We start from the raw sequence: 18561 nt of genomic DNA, 5'->3' as shown, positions 1-18561 counted from the left end.
ATGTATTTAATACACGAGTTTCACAATTTGAGTTGAATTACTGAAATAAATGAACTTTTCCACGACATTCTTATTGAGATGCACCTGTATATCTGTGATATCAGTGGACAGGGTGTTGTCACAGTGGGCTGTGTCTTTTTGCAGAGCTGGACTTTTATGGATGCTCTCCATTAGTGTATGTCGATTGGTGATTTGTGATTTAATCTAGTATGACCTCAAACCAGGTCCATCTGCGCTCTTAAAAGTAAAGGTTCTATGGCATTCTCAGCAATGTCATAGAAGAATCTTTTCTGGTTCCGTAAAGAGTCTTGCAGTGAACAATTCTTAAAAGAGCCATTTTTTTCCTAGTGTGAAGAATATAACCTAAAGAGCCCTTTTCCACTATAAAGAACCTTTTGTGGAATGGAACAGTTCCATGAATGTCAAACATTCTTTACTAAGAACCTCTATTTTTACAGTTTTTCACATTTGCTAAGACACTACATCCCAAACTCTGAACCAAATTCTCAATAGCCTAAACCAGTTTGTCAAATAAATCACTCTTTCTGCGAAACCTTAAACAAGTTCAGGCAGTTTAGACACTATTTGCAGATCTCATGCACTCTTTTTTGCAAAACTTGCTTACAGTTTTTCACATTTGCTAAGACACTAAACCCCATACTCTGAACCAAATTCTCAATAGCCTAAACCAATTTGTCAAATAAATCACACATTCTCACTCACTAAAACGCAATTTGCACTGTGATAAACTTGTGATGCAAAACCCTAAACACAAGAAAGCAAAAGTTAAGCACAACTGCAACACGGTTGTTATTGTTTACACACAATAATTCAAAACAAATGTTCACACTTCTTTCAAAATTTGTGAATGTACAAAATATTCAAACTGCACAGATGGCATGGGTGCATCCATCAATCTGAGAGGTACGAAAGAGTGCGTATACGAGGTGGAGGAAGAGGAGGACGAGGAAGAGCAAGACCAAGAACAGTCATTTCAGATGAAATCAGAGCAACTGTGATAAACCATGTTCTTGTGCATGGAATGACAGAGGCAGGACAAAGAGTTCAACCTAAATTGAGCAGATTCTCTGGCCAACATAATCAGTTGGAAAGTTCAAAAGAAGAGTGGAAGAGAATCTTGTGTAGAATTGAAAGACTACCACATTAGGGTGGAAGAACTGGTCTGTGGTGACATAAACGTGCTGTCTTGTCAAGGCTGGATCCGCCATACCAGAGGGGTTTTTTCCCCTGTTGCCTGCCTGTGACCAGATGAAATCCTCTGATTCATATGCATGTATGTATGCATGTGTATATACTGTGTGTGTGTGTGTGTTTTATTGCTAAAATTTTTACTATATACAATAAACTTTTTTTTTGTAACTACATGCACTGGATACTGTGTTCTCCATTTTTTGATGTAGTGTCTAATGAATGATCTGTAGTGTGTATATTATTGACTAATGTGTGTATGATTTGAAAGCTTTGATTGATTTTGAGTACCGGTAAAATGGTTTTGAAGCGATTGTTTGATTTTGCCAGAAGAGTCAGGGGTTCTGTGAACTTAGTTTGAAGGTTTGGATCTGTGTTTAAGGTTTTGAGCAAATGAGTGATGGTTTCAAGAAATGTGTTTTAGCAATTCAGAAAAACTGTAATAGTGCGAGCCCTGAGTGTTCATAGAAAGACAAATAGAAAGATGCATATGTTGGTAATACATTACAATAAGGTTTCATTTGAACTGAACTAAAAATGAACAATACTTCTACAGCACGTATTAATCTTAATCTCATACATTTTGCAGATCGAAAGTTGTATTTGTTAACACAAGTCAATGCATTGTGAACTGATATGGACATTTTTTATTAACTAAAATTAACAAAGGTCAATAAGTACTGTAAGAATGTATTTCTCATTGTTAATTCATGTTAGTTAGTGCACTACCACAATGTTAACGAACTGTAAAATGTTACCCATACAAAAAAAAACTGGGTTACACTTGATTTTAATTAACAATATGTACTTACTATATAGGGTTAGGATTAAGGTGTGGTTTATGGTTACCTACTTGTAATTATGGATCATTTATGGTTATTACTATAGTAAGTACATGTAACAGGTAACAAGAAAACTGTATAAAATGTTACCTAAAACTGCTTAAATGCAACAGTCTATTTTCTAGTCCATTGTTAATGCATTAACTATACACAATACAATACAGTATGTTAATGCAACCTTTCTGCATGTTCCTGAGGAACAATGGCCCTCCACATCATGGTCTTGGCATAGCACAGTCTATTTCATGGACCACACATTGGCACATTCAACAGGGCCTTATAAAAACAAAGGAGAGAAAAGATATTCACACACAGCAACATCTAAAGGCCCATACCAAATCAATTGATTGATGGGACAAACGGTGGCCGGTGAGGGTGTGCGAGCGAGTGGATGGGTCCGTTCCTTCTCCTGGATACTTCCTAGAGAAATGACAAAGTGCTCTCTGCCCTCTCTCTACATTAATTATCAACTGCTGTCTCAAAGGCACTTTGTCAAAGAGATAAATGAAACAACATCGGGACAGGAACAAATCAGACTGCCTAGGAGGGGAGGGAGGAGGTTAGCCTGGGGCCCCTCTTTCTCTCCTGGGGCTCCTGTCCTTCTCCTCTTGGGAGGCAGGATCCAGGATGAATGGGTTTTCACGGGAAATGTGTCGAGGGCTGTTTTCAAAATGTGCTGTAGGTTGTTTAAAAGAGAAGAAAACTGACTCAAATTGATGTTATTTACATCTGGAGTGCAAATAGACTAAAATATGGTGAAGGATTTTCTTGGAAACAGTTTTGACTCGGAAATTAGTTGTAAATGTCACAAGTAATTACAAAGAAATGACAAGCAACCCTGAATTAAAGATACAATTTCGAAGTAGAAAGACTGAAATAGTATTTTCTTTTCAAATGTATGCCAATAATGTTTGAAAATCATTCTTTACAACGCACTCCAAATTTCATCACCCAGATATATTTATAAAAATAATCGATATTGAGTGTTGCAGTGGCGGCACTGCTGAATAGTTTTTAAAAAGCGCACTGGTGGAAAATGGAACCTATAATTTATATTTACTTTAATCCGAAAGTCGAAGAAATGGCAAAGCGATAAAAAAGACCATAGAAGAGCATGAACTGACTACTTAAAGTCTCCAGGAGCTTTATATGAGAATGAATGTGACAGCTCGGATTAGTATTAAAGCAATGAATTCAAGAGTGTGAGATGAATGAGAAGCGTTAGAGAATGGGTGCTCCTGTAAGCCATTACATCCATCTGGGTGGGAGGGAGGGACCACTGACGTACGTCACAGATGCTTGCTATCAGCAGTGGTCCAGAAGGCGTAACACAGAGACAGAAAGAAAGAGAGGGGTGATATTGTAGAAGAGACAGGGTGAGAAAGAGAAGAAGAAACGCTGTGGAAACTGTCAACTTCTTAGATCTGAAAAAAAAAAAAATAGTGGCAGAAGATCTGTTTTCTGAATTAAAAGGCAATTTTTAAAGACAGAGTGATTAAAAGGAGCAGGCCAAGATGCCCAATTTTGCTGGAACCTGGAAGATGAAGAGCAGTGAAAATTTTGAAGAACTCCTCAAAGCACTCAGTAAGTGATCCACTCACTTCATCCTTCACTAAGTGTGTAGTATGTGATCACTATAGGCTGTTTTGTCCTGTTGTTTAGGCCCAGTCCAGAATCCCCTCTTCTTCTGCTGTTTCGACTTCAATAGCATATTCATGGATTAACTAGTGTGAAGAGTAAATCACTATTATTTTCGGGCGGTTGGACTGCGTCTTCAGTGTCTTTTGTTTCTTTAGCAGTCTGGATTCTTATTCAAATTCTCAAAGCTACAGAGACAGTGCAGAGATTTAGCAAGGGCACAAACATGCACCAACTCAGTGGATTACATTTTATTTATTTTTAAATGAAATGCAATGTAATTGTTTCATACCAATAATAATAATAATAATAATACATTTTGTGCAGCCCAGAAATTATGATTTGATCAAGTCTTGAACAAGATGTTTTATTATTATGATTATTATTATTATTTACATTACTGTTCAAAAGTCTGGCGTAAGATTTTTATATTTTTGAAAGAAGTCTCCAAAGAAGATATGTTTAGAAATCTACATTATTTATGTAACGGCTAAGCTCAATTTTCAGAAGCCATTACTCCGGTCTTCAGTATCACATGATCTTTCATAAATCATTGTAATATGCTGATTTGGTAAAACATTACTTATGTTGAAAACATTTGTGCTCTTTAATATTTTTGTGGAAAGTGATACATCGTTTCAGGATTCTTTTGATGAGAGTTCAAATGAACAGCATTTATTTCAAATATAAATCTTTTCTAGCAATGCCTTTACTGTCACTTTTGAACAATTTAATGCATCCCTGCTGAATAAAAGTATTATTTTTTTAACGGTAGTGAGCATATCATATCAGAATTTAAAACAAAAAAACAAAAGGCATGGTGAGTGAAACAGACGCCTATAATTCTCCAGAAAACTCCCAAATATAAAGAGAGACATTTTTGAGAACTGAAATGTTTATGAAACCGATCAGACAGTTACTTACCCTAATAGTTTACACTACAATCCTGTGCCAAAAATGTGCAATTAGCCCTTGTAGAGTTTTAATATTGTCCAAGTAGATACTGCACAAGACCAAGAGCCATGGCATTCCTTCCAGTCAACACCCTGTCATTGCAGCTCCTTATTTGCAACATCTGCTGATAACAATCTACTCTATGATCCCTTGATAACTATTTATGCAGAAAAATGGCATACCATGGCTGTATGAATGCTTGACTTGCCCATCCCTGCTGAATAAAAGTATTATTTTTTTAACGGTAGTGAGCATATCATATCAGAATTTAAAACAAAAAAACAAAAGGCATGGTGAGTGAAACAGACGCCTATAATTCTCCAGAAAACTCCCAAATATAAAGAGAGACATTTTTGAGAACTGAAATGTTTATGAAACCGATCAGACAGTTACTTACCCTAATAGTTTACACTACAATCCTGTGCCAAAAATGTGCAATTAGCCCTTGTAGAGTTTTAATATTGTCCAAGTAGATACTGCACAAGACCAAGAGCCATGGCATTCCTTCCAGTCAACACCCTGTCATTGCAGCTCCTTATTTGCAACATCTGCTGATAACAATGTACTCTATGATCCCTTGATAACTATTTATGCAGAAAAATGGCATACCATGACTGTATGAATGCTTGACTTGCCCTAGTTATGACTAGGAAAAATGAACGTCGGTCACATTAAAAAACATGAAAGCCACACAAATGAAAGCAGGCCAGATATTCCCTTTGCCCCAGTATCTATTGCAGCAGATTCAAATAAATGATGTAAGCATGCCATCTTGAGGGAATTAGAGTGAGATATACAAGTGGATAATTACAGCACAGTCAAGAGTGATGAGTGCTCATGGAGTTATTCGATCATTTATTGTATATAATAATCTTTTCATTTGGACACTTTATTTGCTCCACTCTGCCTCAATAACATAAAACTGAAAACATTTACAAAAGCAAAGTGACAAATTTGACATAACTCATGTGGCATAATGAGATGTTTTGTGTAATGTAGGGGTGAACGCTATGCTGAGGAAGGTGGCCTGTGCTGCAGCCTCTAAACCCCACGTGGAGATCCGCCAGAACGCTGAACAGTTCTACATCAAAACCTCCACTACCGTGAGGACCACAGAAATGAACTTCCAGATAGGACAAGAGTTCAACGAGGAGACCGTAGATGGGCGGAAGTGCAAGGTAATACAACTTAGGGGGTTTCTTTTTGTTTGTTTGTTTGTTTTTGTGATCAGCATCTTTTCAGAAATGAGACTACAATAGGAGTTAATGTATTTATTCAGAAAGGTCTCAATAAATTAATTAAATCTGCAGTAAAGTCATATATAATGTTACAAATTATTTCTATTTCATATAAATTATACATTTGAATTTTCTGTTCATCAAAGAATCCTAAAAAAATGTATCATGGTTTCTAAAAAAAAAAAAAAAAAAGTGACACTAAAGACTGGAGTAATGGCTGCTGAAAATTCTGCTTTAGCGCCGACATGAATACATTATTTTTTTAAATAGTATACATTTTATACAACAATTAAATTTTACTGCATTTTAAGAGACTTCTTTCAGAAACATTTTAAAAGTCTTACCAACCCCAATTTTTGAACCTATATATGTATGTACCTGGTATTCCCTACATTACCAAATGTCCCCACAAGAATAAGAATACCAGCTTTTTTTTTTAAAATGTCTTCCACCTTTAATCTCCTGGATTTGAATGGATCTGAGGGGATTCTGGCTCTAACGGCTGCTCTCATCACATTCAGCAATGTGTAAGATAATGTGTGCGTACTACAGAAGTGATGAGCACTGATATGACACGATGTGTTTCGTGAGGGTACTGAGTTCTCATTCTGAGCCTGTCAACCCGTCAGAGCCTGCTGAAAGGGCAATGGGCAGGCCGAACTAGAAAGCCTGTTTAACAAGCTAACCTTTATGACTGCTACCTTTTTACAGGCAAATAAAAGTAACCACAAGCCTAGCACAAAATAACATCTGTTTTTGATATCGATGGACACCCAAGCATTTTTCATTTTACTATTTAGTTATTTGGCAACATTAAATAAACATGAAATGAAACCTGTATATTTAGTCATTCAATTATATGTGCAAAAGATTTCAGTTAAGCAGAGAAGGTGATGTATACAGTGAAATGTGTGCAGAGGGTATATCGAAAGGGTAAAATATATAGCTGTTACTCATCGGCATGACATAGCAGGTCACCTGTGGTGGTCATCTCTCCTCAGTCCATTACTTATGATTTATTCCCTCAAATTGATGTTCTAAGAGCTTTTAACATTCAGTGGACGTAATTCAAGTGCCAATGGACAGAAGAATTCCTCTGAGAAAAATCTGAATGTTCTTCCCTGGAAAGAACTATTTTTTCAGTGTGCAGTAGATGTAGATATAGATGTTCATCTTCAAAAGGCTATATTGTGATATTATAGCCATTAGCCTGTAATGTTCACAGAGCTTGGTCACATGGGAGACAGAGAACAAGATGACCTGCAGGCAAACTCTTGTGGATGGTAACGGCCCTAAGATGTACTGGACACGAGAGCTGAGAGGGAACGAACTCATTCTGGTGCGTAGCTTTTCTATCACTTGATCGTTCCTTTCAGAAATCACTACTAAAATGATTCATTCTGTGTCTGTCATTGTCTATTTAGTGCTGAATGTCTCTAAATGTGACATGTTTCAGTCTGCTCTGTGATTACTAACACCCATGAGAAACTGATTGCTTGGATTGTTTTGCTTGGAATTTTTACAAAAACGCAGCACTGGGTAAACATCTGGCCTGTTCCGTTTTATAGGCCAGATGGACAACAGTAAACTGGCCTTATAACTGAGGAGGTTTTATTACTGGCTTTATTCACTGGCTTTGCTGCCCCGGAGGGACATCAAATGTCTTCCTCTCTCGGTCAAATATCTGTTGTAAACTTCAAAGCGGATTTGGGAAAGACTTGTGATGGTGAAACACCCATGCAGAGAAACGATTTTCACCATTCTTCACATGGGTCACTGAAAATATGTGCCATAAAAAGCAGTTCATGAGCATTCAGTAAAGGTAACTTGAGCATAACAAGAGAATACAACCTACAGTAGCACCTAACCGTGTGTGACACTAATTTCTGGATCACATGCATCCTGATAAAGTTCATGCTATTTATAAGTAGCATGATGTGTAGGCCATACTTAAAAGTTTACAGAGGCTCTATATAACACGAGTTAAAACCAAAGGCCAATTCTGAATTTGCTTACTGCAGTATTCAGAAACCACTTGTGCAAAATTCAGTACACTTCAGTGTACCAAGACTTTTTTAAAGCATTGGAAGCACAAACACCCTGTTTTTTGCTATGATATAAGTATAAGTGTTATCTAGCATTCAATTGCCTAGCATGAAAAGTCAGTTAAAAAAAAAAAAAAAGCAAATGCCTTTACTCCCTTAAAATGTGATTTTGGCCTGTCCCACTTAAGATGTCTTAAAAGGGTAGTTCACCCAAAAATGAAAATTCTGTCATTAATTACTCACCCTCATGTCGTTTCAAACCCGTAAGACCTTCGTTCATCTTCGGAACACAAATTAAGATGTTTTTGATGGAATCTGATTGCTGTCTGACCCTGCATAGACAGCAACGCAACTGAAATGTTCCCAAGTCCAGAAACGTAGCAAGGAGATCTGTAAAATAATCCATGTGACATCAGTGGTTCATCCGCAATTATACGAAGCGTTACGTTTCTGGACTTGGGAACATTTCAGTTGCGTTGCTGTCTATGCAGGGTCAGACAGCAATCAGATTCCATCAAAAACATCTTAATTTGTGTTCCGAAGATGAACGAAGGTCTTACGGGTTTGAAACAACATGAGGGTGAGTAATTAATGACAGAATTTAAATTTTTGGGCGAACTACCCCTCTAAGATGAGGCAATGTTATTTGTTGTAGTATGTACATCTTTGTACAACAAATAACATCATTATTTTGATATAATCTATTGAACTGATATTTATATCACTGTAGTAAAAAATAATAAAATAAAAATAAAAAGTTTTGATTACCAATTTTGTGTGCAACCCTGTCAGAACATGACTTTCCCACATTACAGAAATGCTATATTATTGTAAATTTTAACAACTAAGAAATAACATTATTTAGACACTTTATACACATTGACAGGAAATAATTACATAATATTCAGTTTCATTTTTCGTAGTTTTTACATAATTTTAAGTACTGACGGCATCCATCATGATCAAACATTCAACCTTGTTACTCAAGTTTTGACCCCCCAAAAAATGTATCTTCCTTTTTTGGGAAATATATCTATATCAATAACAACAAACCAACATTTGATTCCAAATTAGCAGTAGCCACTACCGAGTGACAGCCTGATATCGGCAAAATTTGCAGCTCTTTTACACATTTTTCCATCATTTTATGTTTTTGATTATTTATTTGTTTATTCTTTTATGTTGGGTTCTGTTTTATGTTGACATTCATATAACATTTGTTGAAAAAGCTATTTAAGAGGCCATTTCATACCCTATGTACTCTATTCATGGAAAGTTATTGCTAAATAAATGAGCTCAACAGGAAAATATGCTGAACTACTAACACAGCACAACTTGCATTCAGTCGTATTTTTGGTCCACATTAATGAGTTCATGGACATTGTCACAGTTGGTGGCATTACAGCATGAACTGTAGGACAAGACATGTAGAAGTCACATCTGTGTCTTAGGCATAGCAGAAAATGTGATGCATCACAGTGAACTGATAATGCAGCTGGCTCACATCAAAACTCCTCCAGGCTCATGAGGAGGAAAGACTTCTGATGCATGTCTTTCCATTCAGGACCAGCTGTTTTGTCATGAGCTGAATAATCATGACCAACATGAGGCATTTAAATTTGTTTTAAATGCCTCGTTGCATATGAATATAATGGCGACTGCTTTTTGTCCTTTTATCTAAATTAATGTATTCTTATGAACCACTTGAAACCATTTGTCTTATGCTTTACAGCAGTCTTCATTATAAATGGTTTATGTAAACATTACATCATTTCTACCCTCTTTTTTTTATTCTAATGATTAATGTGTTTGACTTTTTGTAAAAATGACCACATTACCATAAAGCTGGCATCATGGAACAAAGTTACTGTCAGTGACCCAGAAAATACTTTGTAAATGGGTCTAATTGATCATGTTACATGTAGGAATACTGGTGGTGTGTAAGGGCCTGACACTCCTCTCTCTAATGTGTCCCACGGCACCGGCGCACACAGCAGATGGCCTGCCCTAATACCAATTTTTAAAAGAGTGTGTGAAGTGGTCCTGCTCTGGAGCGCAGATGGTCTATGGTGTTGTCAGCTGCTCTAGTTCTGTTTTGATGTGATTTGCAAACTCAGCGTTGAGATGTCAGAGGCACTTCCTCTCAATCTGATCAATACATCAGTCAAAGCACTTCAGTGAGAAACATTTCCAAGAAGCTACAAACAAAATGTTTATGTCAGAGCAAAATACTTTCATTTTAGGAGTGTCACATATAATCGATCTGTGACTGCAAATGAATCATAGTGAACAAAATGAACTGTGAATAACATTGAAAGAATGAATGAGTTAATGGCATTCTCTCTTTATTTATTTCCGTTGCTCAGACCTTTGGGGCCGATGATGTGGTGTGCACACGGATTTATGTACGGGAATGAGCACTGAGGTGAACGGGATGGATACTGGATGGGATATTCCGGCACTTGCAGCTTTGGAGGAATAACATTTTGTTCATTATTAACTTGCACTGTAGTGTGTTAATTGATACTTCCTTCTGTTCTGACTTCATCACCATTTATGTATATTCAATTTAATCATTAGATACATTTTTATAATGTTTTTATGAATTTTATATGTACAGTGTTAGTCAAAACCTGGCTCAAGATGATTAAGGTGGGCCGGACAGTCGAGGAACTGAGCAGGCCTGGTGTTAAGTTATATTCATGGTTATCTCACAAACATTCTTAGAACACTTGTAATGGTTTACTGCAGCCATATCTAATGATCTTAATTAACTTTTTTCAGTCCTTGGCCGTGGATGAAATAATAAAGGCTGTTAATTGTTAATGATATGATTGAACATTATTTAATCTCTTTAACCAGAATATTTTACTGAAAGACAAATCATAGTGAATTTATAAAAATGACTGTTCATAAGTTTACAAACCCTTAAATCTTAATACTGTGTGTTTTGTTACCTGGATGATCCAGAACTGTTTTTATATTTTGTGATAGTTGTTCATGAGGCTGTAGTTTTTCCAGAGTAGTTCAACTGCCCACTGTTCTTCAGAGACATCCCCCAGGTCCAACAAATTATTTGGTTTTCCAGCATCTTCTGCATATTTGGCCCAATTTCAGCAGAGACTGTATGATTTTGAAATCCATCTTTTCACACTGAGGACAACTGAGAGACTCAAACGCAACTATTATAAAAAGTGAAAACATTTACTGATGCTTAACCCTTTCGCACGTGAGTTTAAAATATTCTAGCTGAAAGTTCAGTTAAAATGACAAATATGCATTCATAAATGGTTATCAAGTTTTAATTCTAATGACTAAAGTTCTATCATTAACCCTTTATTCATTGATTTATACGATCACACCGGTGTTATCGTACGCTTCAGGGACCAGCCAGGACTGATCACACCGGTGTGATCGTACGCTTCAGGGACCAGCCAGGACTGATCACACCGGTGTGATCGTACGCTTCAGGGACCAGCCAGGACTGATCACACCGGTGTGATAGTACGCGTCAAAGGGTTAAGAAGGCAACACGATGCATTAAAGCAGCACTATGTAACTTTTTCTGTGTTCAAAATTTGCCAAATGTATATAATGAGCGAGTACATCATGAATTCATCTTTCAAACCGCGTTTTTGTCTTATTCCGAATCACTACGGTACACTTATAATAAGTACTTATATTTGGACTATTGTAGCCTGGTCGGTTCGTCACTGCTGCGGAGTAACACATACCTGCGTGAATCGCCATAGACATAAACTTAAGTAGCTCCGGTTGGAATGTTCTTCCGCGGGATGTGTGCAGTTCTGTTTATTAACCGCTAGAGCGCCAAAAGTTACATAGTGCTGCTTTAAGAGCTGGGGGTGTACTTTTTTTTTTTTTTTTAAAGTACTGCACTTCAGAAGATACATAAAATATTTGTTTCCCAGAAGACTGTACTACTACTGGTTCAAATGTTTGTGGGTCACCTGTTTGAAATAGATCTTATATGCTCACCAAGGCTGCATTTATATGGGCAAAAGAAAAATATTATTACAATTTAAAATAACTGTTTGCTATTTTTATAATTTAAAAAGTAATGTATTCCTGTAGTGGCAAAACTGAATGTTAAGCAGCCATTACTCCTGTCTTCATTGTCCCATGCAAAAGACATATCTGGCATGGATAACGCCTTGTAGTGAGTAAAAAAAACTCCATCTGTGAGTGAAAGCAGTCATCCATCTCCATTTTATGCTCTGTGAGTTATGGACTTGGGAGAGCCTTTTAGTGACCCTTTTATGTGACCCATTTCTCCAGGGACTGCTTAACTATAATATGGGGCCAAATCCTAATTAAATAATGAGCCATATCGAACCAACACCTTTTTTCTCCCCTCCTGGTAAGTTAAATGTCACTGTAGACTTTTATTACTCTTTGGTGTTTAAACCCACTTGCCTTTTTTGGTCAAGAATCTATAAAAGATTATTACTTACAAACATAAAAAAATTCTAACACAAAGTATTAAAACTTTAAAGACTATTAAAAGAGAATTGCTTTTCCTAATAAAAAATGTAGAGAATTAGTGTGAGAACTCCAGCGCTGCAAATTAATAACTGCATGCCTCAGTGTGATAATAAGAGTTTGGCTAATGTTTTAAGTTAACTCTATAGTCACATTTGAGTGTAAAATATTACACTGTGCCCCAGGAGAATGTCCAAACACTCCCTCTGCTGCCAGTGTGAAAAAACTACAGTGTGTTTCAGTGCACATTAATTATGCATTCTCAATATTCCCAGTACATGAAAGTAATTCAGTGTGAAAACAAGCATGCATTATAGATCCTTACTGTTCCAAGTAGCTCGACACACAGCAGGGTAATCTACTACAATTCTGTTTTATTTCAATCTTTAAAACAATAATGAATAATATAAAAGGGCTGTACATGAGAACATAGAAACATGCTGTCATTGCCTTCTTTAAATATGTTTTACATATTTTTCAGCATAAACCAAAGCCTTAAAGCACATACAAATGTGCCCCAAAGTTACATTTCCAGACTTCTCGGTATAAGAGGGCAAAATGGGACCAAACAGGATCGTTTCTAAGTTCTACTCAGAACACAGGCAGTGATATCACAAATTTGAATACAAGTTCGCATAAGGGCCAAATATAGCATCATGAAAAACCATCCAATTCAACATCTCAGGTTCTGGACAAACTTGAAGCTGTCGAAACGAACATTTCCATGACTACATAACCAGAGGAGACAGAGTGACCAGACAAAAACACTTTAAACAAGTACTCCCTTTGGTAAGAATAGTCATAAAGTGTTTTCTTAAACATCCCAGCATTAGCCTCGTCCGCTAAGCTGATAAGGAAGCCTAAGAGCTGAACTACGTAACAGTGAAGGTTGTCAGAATATAAACAGTCTGACATATATACATCCTATTTACATTACAAGAGCTTTTGTGACTGTACTTATTCTGGTGTTCCTGATTGACACATTGTGGCTGGTATCTTCGATGTCTATTAATTAACAGTAATACTTTCATTAATGGTGCTGTAGTTAACCTGTGAAAAGAGACCTTGATTACATTTCATGTATATTGCGAATACACTTGGGAAATACACATCATCAGTCTTGGTTTAGCTGCGTAGCCCCTAACATGGAGGCTTTTTAAAAAACTGATTTGGGATTTTCTTTAAACATGTATGTGGTTAAAGTGAACCACAAAAGACATATTGATAATAAACTAATATTCACCTTGAAGAGATGAAAAATAAAAACAATACAAATGGGCATGAACTTGACCTGTATTTGTAAACCATCCTTTTCACAAAAAGCCTCTCAAAAAGACAAAACTGATTCTTATCGTCTTGAAAAATCGAATGAAAGTCTGACTAAAGCTGCAGCATTTGCAAGAAGTGTCTTCTTGCCGTCATGATTGAAGGACACTAACCAACTGGGTATAAAGTCAAGGGGGGAAAAAAGACTCCAATCTAAAAATTTTAAAAGGTAGAAATAAAAAAAAGAAAGTGAGCAATCTTCAAAGAACTCAATGGCGGTCGGATTTTAATTTCAGTGCTACTTCAGTCATTGTAAAAACATAAAATGGAGGGAAAAGCCCTCCCTTCTCTTGAAAACTTGAGCTTTACAACGTAGTGCTGTAGGTGACTTTGTATTTGTTGATGTTCTGGAAGTGGATGATCTTGGGCTCACAGACGGTTCTGCAAGGCAGTAGCCCCTCCTGGGCCTCTCCCATCAGCCACTCGTAAGTGGTGGCTGCCATGTCGCTGGTCACGTGGTCTTTCCGCCACCTGTCTAGCCACGCTTGAAAGCGCTGATGCAGACGAGTGCTTACTCGCTGGTGAGACTGAAAATTAAGCAAGAAATCAATCAATCGTGAAGCCTCTTGATCTCAAAACATGTTTTTTTTATGTAAACAATCTTAATTAAAATGCTAATAAATGTGAAAATCATGACCTAAAATGAAACCCTGAAAATGTAAAAACAAACAAACAAACAACAAAAAAGAGAATTTTCCCATCGAAAACTATTGTTGTAAATGAAGAACATACAGTATTAGAATCCTGAATGTTCTGGATCACAACATTAATAGAGTATAATTTGGCAAAAATGAAAATTCTGTCAATTTCCCCTCATGTTATTCTAAACCTGTATGAATTACTTTCTTCTGTAGAACATAAAATATATTTTGAAGAATATTGGTAACCAAACATTTCCAGTTCCCATTTTGCATTTTTTGTCCATACAACATTTAACATTTAATCATTTAGCAGACGGTTTTATACAAAGCGACTTACAAATGAGAACAATAGAAGCAATCAGACCAACGAGAGAACAACAACAGTATACAAGTGCCATGACAAGTCTCGGTTAGTCTAGCACAGTACACGTAGCTAGGTTTATTTTTTATTTTTTTAAATAATAGAATGGAATAGAACAGAACAGAATAGAATAGGTAAGTGCTGTTGGTCAGGAGAATAGGTAAGTGCTAGTATTAGTTGGTCAGGTGCTGGCGAAAAAGATGTGCCTTTAGATGTTTTTTGAAAATGGCTAAAGACTCAGCTGTTCGAATTGAGATCTGGAGGTCATTCCACCAGCTGGGCACAGTCCAGGAAAAGGTCCGTGAGAGTGATTTTGTGCCTCTTTGGGATGGCACCACAAGGCGCCGTTCACTTGCAGAACGCAAGCTTCTGGAGGGCGCTTAAGTTTGAACTAGTGAGTTTAGGTATATTGGTAGAACAAAGAAAGAAAGTCAATGGGAACCAAAACTGTTTTGTTACCAATATTCTTCAAAATATCTTACTTTCTTCTGTGGACATAAAATATGTTCTGAAAAATACAGGTAATAAAACAGTTTGAGTTCCCATTTTGTATTTTTTGTCCACATAAGGAAAGCCAAGTGGAACCAATCATGTTTTTATTATCAATATTCTTCAAAATAACTTACTTTCTTCTGTGGAACATACAGGTCATACAAAAATGACTTGAATATGAATAAATGCTGAAAGAATTTTCATATTTGGGTGGACTATCTCCTTTAATACATCAACACTCCCAAGTTTCTGTTCATAAAAATAATAATTTAATTTAAACCATCATAATTACGGAATAGAGGAAATTTCTTAGTCAACATGGTGGGGCCTTCAAATATTGTGTCAAACAATGGGGACCGCTTGAGTCAACAAGTTTGAGAACCATTGATCTATCATCAATATACCTGATGCGCTCTCAGCTGTGCAGTGCGTCGGTACATGTAGTCCTCTGACTTGAAGACATACACCATCTTGTAGGAATTGAGCTTAAACATGCACTCCATTTTTGAGTCCTCGCCGCCCTCTGAGGATTTCTTGGCTGTTTCTTTGGCCTCTCTCATCTGCATCTCCTGACCTCTCTGGCACTTCCGGATTCGCCTTAGGTTCCTTAAAAAGAAAATGGCACATTGTTTAATTTTCGAGAAACTTAAATCTTTCTTAAATTTAGTACAAATGCTATCAAACATGCTAAGGTTCAGCATCTGACAGCCTAGGAGAGGAACATCCTAATCAAAAAGAAAAATGATGCACAAATGCAACTGTCTACAGTGCACCTGGGTCTCAACAGATATGATAAATTATCAACAGAAATGATCATCTCCACTGAAAACTCATATCCATGGCAAAACCATATTGATCAAGTGCCAAATCAAAATGCTGGGTGAAAAAACAAACAAAAACAAGTTAATTTCCCTGCTTCGATTAAAGACTAAAATTAGAAGTGTACTTACCAAAGGTTACAGATGTGAATGGACATAGAAACCATGACTGTTATTTTGAATTCAGGACTTCACTTAAAGAAACTAGCCAATCATCACAAAAAAAAAAAAGGAAACCAGCAGGGAGGAAAAATAAGGTTAAATGGCCAGGATATGGGTTGACATTTTGCATGTTGCACTGCATTACCATGCACTAGAAGTGTTAGTTCCATTCATTTTCCTAGCAAAACCAGTGGTGCAAACATCAGCTACTCAACCTCACAATGCACATAAACAGAAATAAATCAATCCAAAAAAAAAAAAAAAGCCACTGTCAGTTTGTGGATGAACATGAAGACATCAAGAGCATCTCTCCAGCACTGCACAAAAAAAACATGCATTAAAAAAAACTGAAAGAACAAGCAAATCAATCATCCTCCCATGCTAGAGATCAAACATCTGTTGGAAAGAAATACACGCACATTTGAGGATAAAATTCAGACCAGAGTTTTATTGACAAGCCCCTCTCTGAAATACAGCTGTCTTAGTGTCAGACCATGGTGAGTTTAAGTTCGAGTCATAGCACCACTTTGTAAACTGACAACCCCAATCGAACTCAGGAGAGAATCAGCAACGGGAGGACACATCATCATCTCTGAGATCTCAGCATACAAGGTCTGCTCACTCAAATCTTACAGACTATAAGAACATTTATACAAAATCATGAAATCAAGTCACATACAGAAATATATCTGTGAATTGAATTACACAAACAGACCACAGCACACTTTATGTGAGAAAGCAAAGGTTTCTGAAACCCAAAAGTGGGTAACGTTAAAAAGATTATGAAAATCTATTCAAAAGAAAGTACAGATCTGAACAAAGCACTGCTTTTTTCAAGAACGGGCTCATCTTATCTAAATGCAAAGTCTTCAGCCTCTTTAGAAAGTTGCCCTTCCAAAGAACATGGTGACTCAACCGAACCCTCTTAAGAGCAGGCATATAAAAACATCTTCCATATTCGCAGATGAAAAACAAATATTAAAACTGAAATGAACTTTCCACCTCATTAAATGTGTTTTAAAGGCTTATCCTCGATTTTGCCCTAAAATAAAAAAAAATGGTGCACATAATTTGAGATAACACCTCTGCACACATTCCCCACAAACACACCATACTTACAATTCATAAATAATCGTAAAATAACCAATATGACTGTACTGTGGCCACATCTGAGCAGAGATAAGCAGCCTAACAATGAGTTTTCATTAAATAAATTCTAAATAAAGTGCGAATGCAAGCAGGCAGACAGCAGTGTTTGGGTAGAAAAAACAAACAAAAAAAAAACAGGTGATTACAAACAAGCAGCACTTGTACAGTGAGACATTTCCCAAGACTACCGAAAGCATTCCTGGGATGTTCCTGTCTTGAGATGATGCTTCATGGGAAGGAGGCAAGTTTAAAGGACTCATGGCTCTAAAGATGGGTGTACTTGGTTGAGCCTCACCTGGGTAGAAACACAGGCTTCTGGGAGAGGTGCTCTCGCAGCTCTGGAGAGGCCGAGCTGGTGTTCAGATATCGCTCCACGTAGTCGGGCCAGCGCTGAAACACACAGACAGACAGACAGATGTTCAAGGTTACTTTTTCAGAATAAAGAGTCAATGTTAATTGCATTACTGTCTGGAACTACTGAATACAGTTGAATACATAAATATCACCTCCAGGATATGCTCTGCATGGCAGTTTTGTGTTGTTTTACAAGATTAATTTCTATGTACGAATCTCATATATTATGTTCAGGCTTTGTTCATGTGTTTCATTTCTTGAAAAATGGTCTCTGTTTGGAGCACAAGACCAAAACTGACAAAGTCAAATGTAGAATGAGCAGAATAAAGAACAGAATTAAAATCGAAGTACTACAGAAAAAATGTAAACAAATAAATACTTTTAAATTGGAAATGTCTCTATGGAAAAGCAATAATAAATAGAGGAATTCAACATAAAAATTGTATAATAATAATAATAATAATAATAATAATAATAATGATAAATGATTATGATTGAGATGCATTAAACAAAATTGTTATAAAAATATAATAATAATAATAGTATTTAAAAATTATAAGTCACAAGCTACTACTACTACTACTACTACTACTAATAATAATAATAATAGACCAGGGGTGCGTTTCCCGTACAACGACGTAACTCACTGATTAACCACCATAGCATTGCAATGCATTGTTGTGGAAACTAACTAGCCAGTCACGACTGTTTCCCGAACACAGTCGCACCTCCGTCGTTTGAACCACATTAGTTCAACAATTTAGTTTTTGCCCCCATTTTTCATGAGCTTAACCAGGGTTTCTGCAGACATGAACAAGTTAAATTTAAGACT

The 18561-nt window shown here is 36.6% G+C and overlaps 2 protein-coding genes across 3 annotated transcripts in view; one reads left to right on the top strand and one right to left on the bottom strand.

Annotated features, from left to right (window-relative positions):
• Positions 1-3402: 3402 nt before the first annotated feature.
• On the top strand, positions 3403-10718 carry LOC107698226 (cellular retinoic acid-binding protein 1-like). The gene is made up of 4 exons (XM_016499190.1): positions 3403-3635; positions 5643-5821; positions 7107-7220; positions 10293-10718. The coding sequence occupies exons 1-4, from the start codon at positions 3566-3568 to the stop codon at positions 10341-10343; spliced, it is 414 nt and encodes a 137-aa protein (XP_016354676.1). The 5' UTR covers positions 3403-3565; the 3' UTR covers positions 10344-10718.
• Positions 10719-12758: 2040 nt separating this feature from the next.
• LOC107698228 (paired amphipathic helix protein Sin3a-like) overlaps positions 12759-18561 on the bottom strand; it is a 35159-nt gene continuing 29356 nt past the window's right edge. For both annotated transcript variants that reach the window (XM_016499195.1, XM_016499194.1), the window contains exons 19-21: positions 17671-17765; positions 15651-15852; positions 12759-14279 (exon numbers count right to left, since the gene is read on the bottom strand). In XM_016499195.1, coding sequence (XP_016354681.1) covers positions 14058-14279; positions 15651-15852; positions 17671-17765 — 519 coding nt within the window. In that variant the 3' untranslated portion in view covers positions 12759-14057. The remainder of the gene's footprint in view (positions 14280-15650; positions 15853-17670; positions 17766-18561) is intronic.

Source organism: Sinocyclocheilus anshuiensis, unplaced genomic scaffold (assembly GCF_001515605.1).
Source record: "Sinocyclocheilus anshuiensis isolate Anshui unplaced genomic scaffold, SAMN03320099.WGS_v1.1 scaffold3403, whole genome shotgun sequence".
Classification (NCBI taxonomy): Eukaryota; Metazoa; Chordata; class Actinopteri; order Cypriniformes; family Cyprinidae; genus Sinocyclocheilus; species Sinocyclocheilus anshuiensis.
This window is presented reverse-complemented; position numbering and strand designations above follow the sequence as displayed.

Bases quoted from the DNA above. Each gene is read 5' to 3' on its own strand.
- LOC107698226 (XM_016499190.1), top strand. From the start codon at position 3,566: ATGCCCAATTTTGCTGGAACCTGGAAGATGAAGAGCAGTGAAAATTTT. The intron at 3,636-5,642 runs GTAAGTGATCCA...TGTGTAATGTAG, and splicing joins AGAACTCCTCAAAGCACTCA to GGGTGAACGCTATGCTGAGG. The intron at 5,822-7,106 runs GTAATACAACTT...TAATGTTCACAG, and splicing joins TAGATGGGCGGAAGTGCAAG to AGCTTGGTCACATGGGAGAC.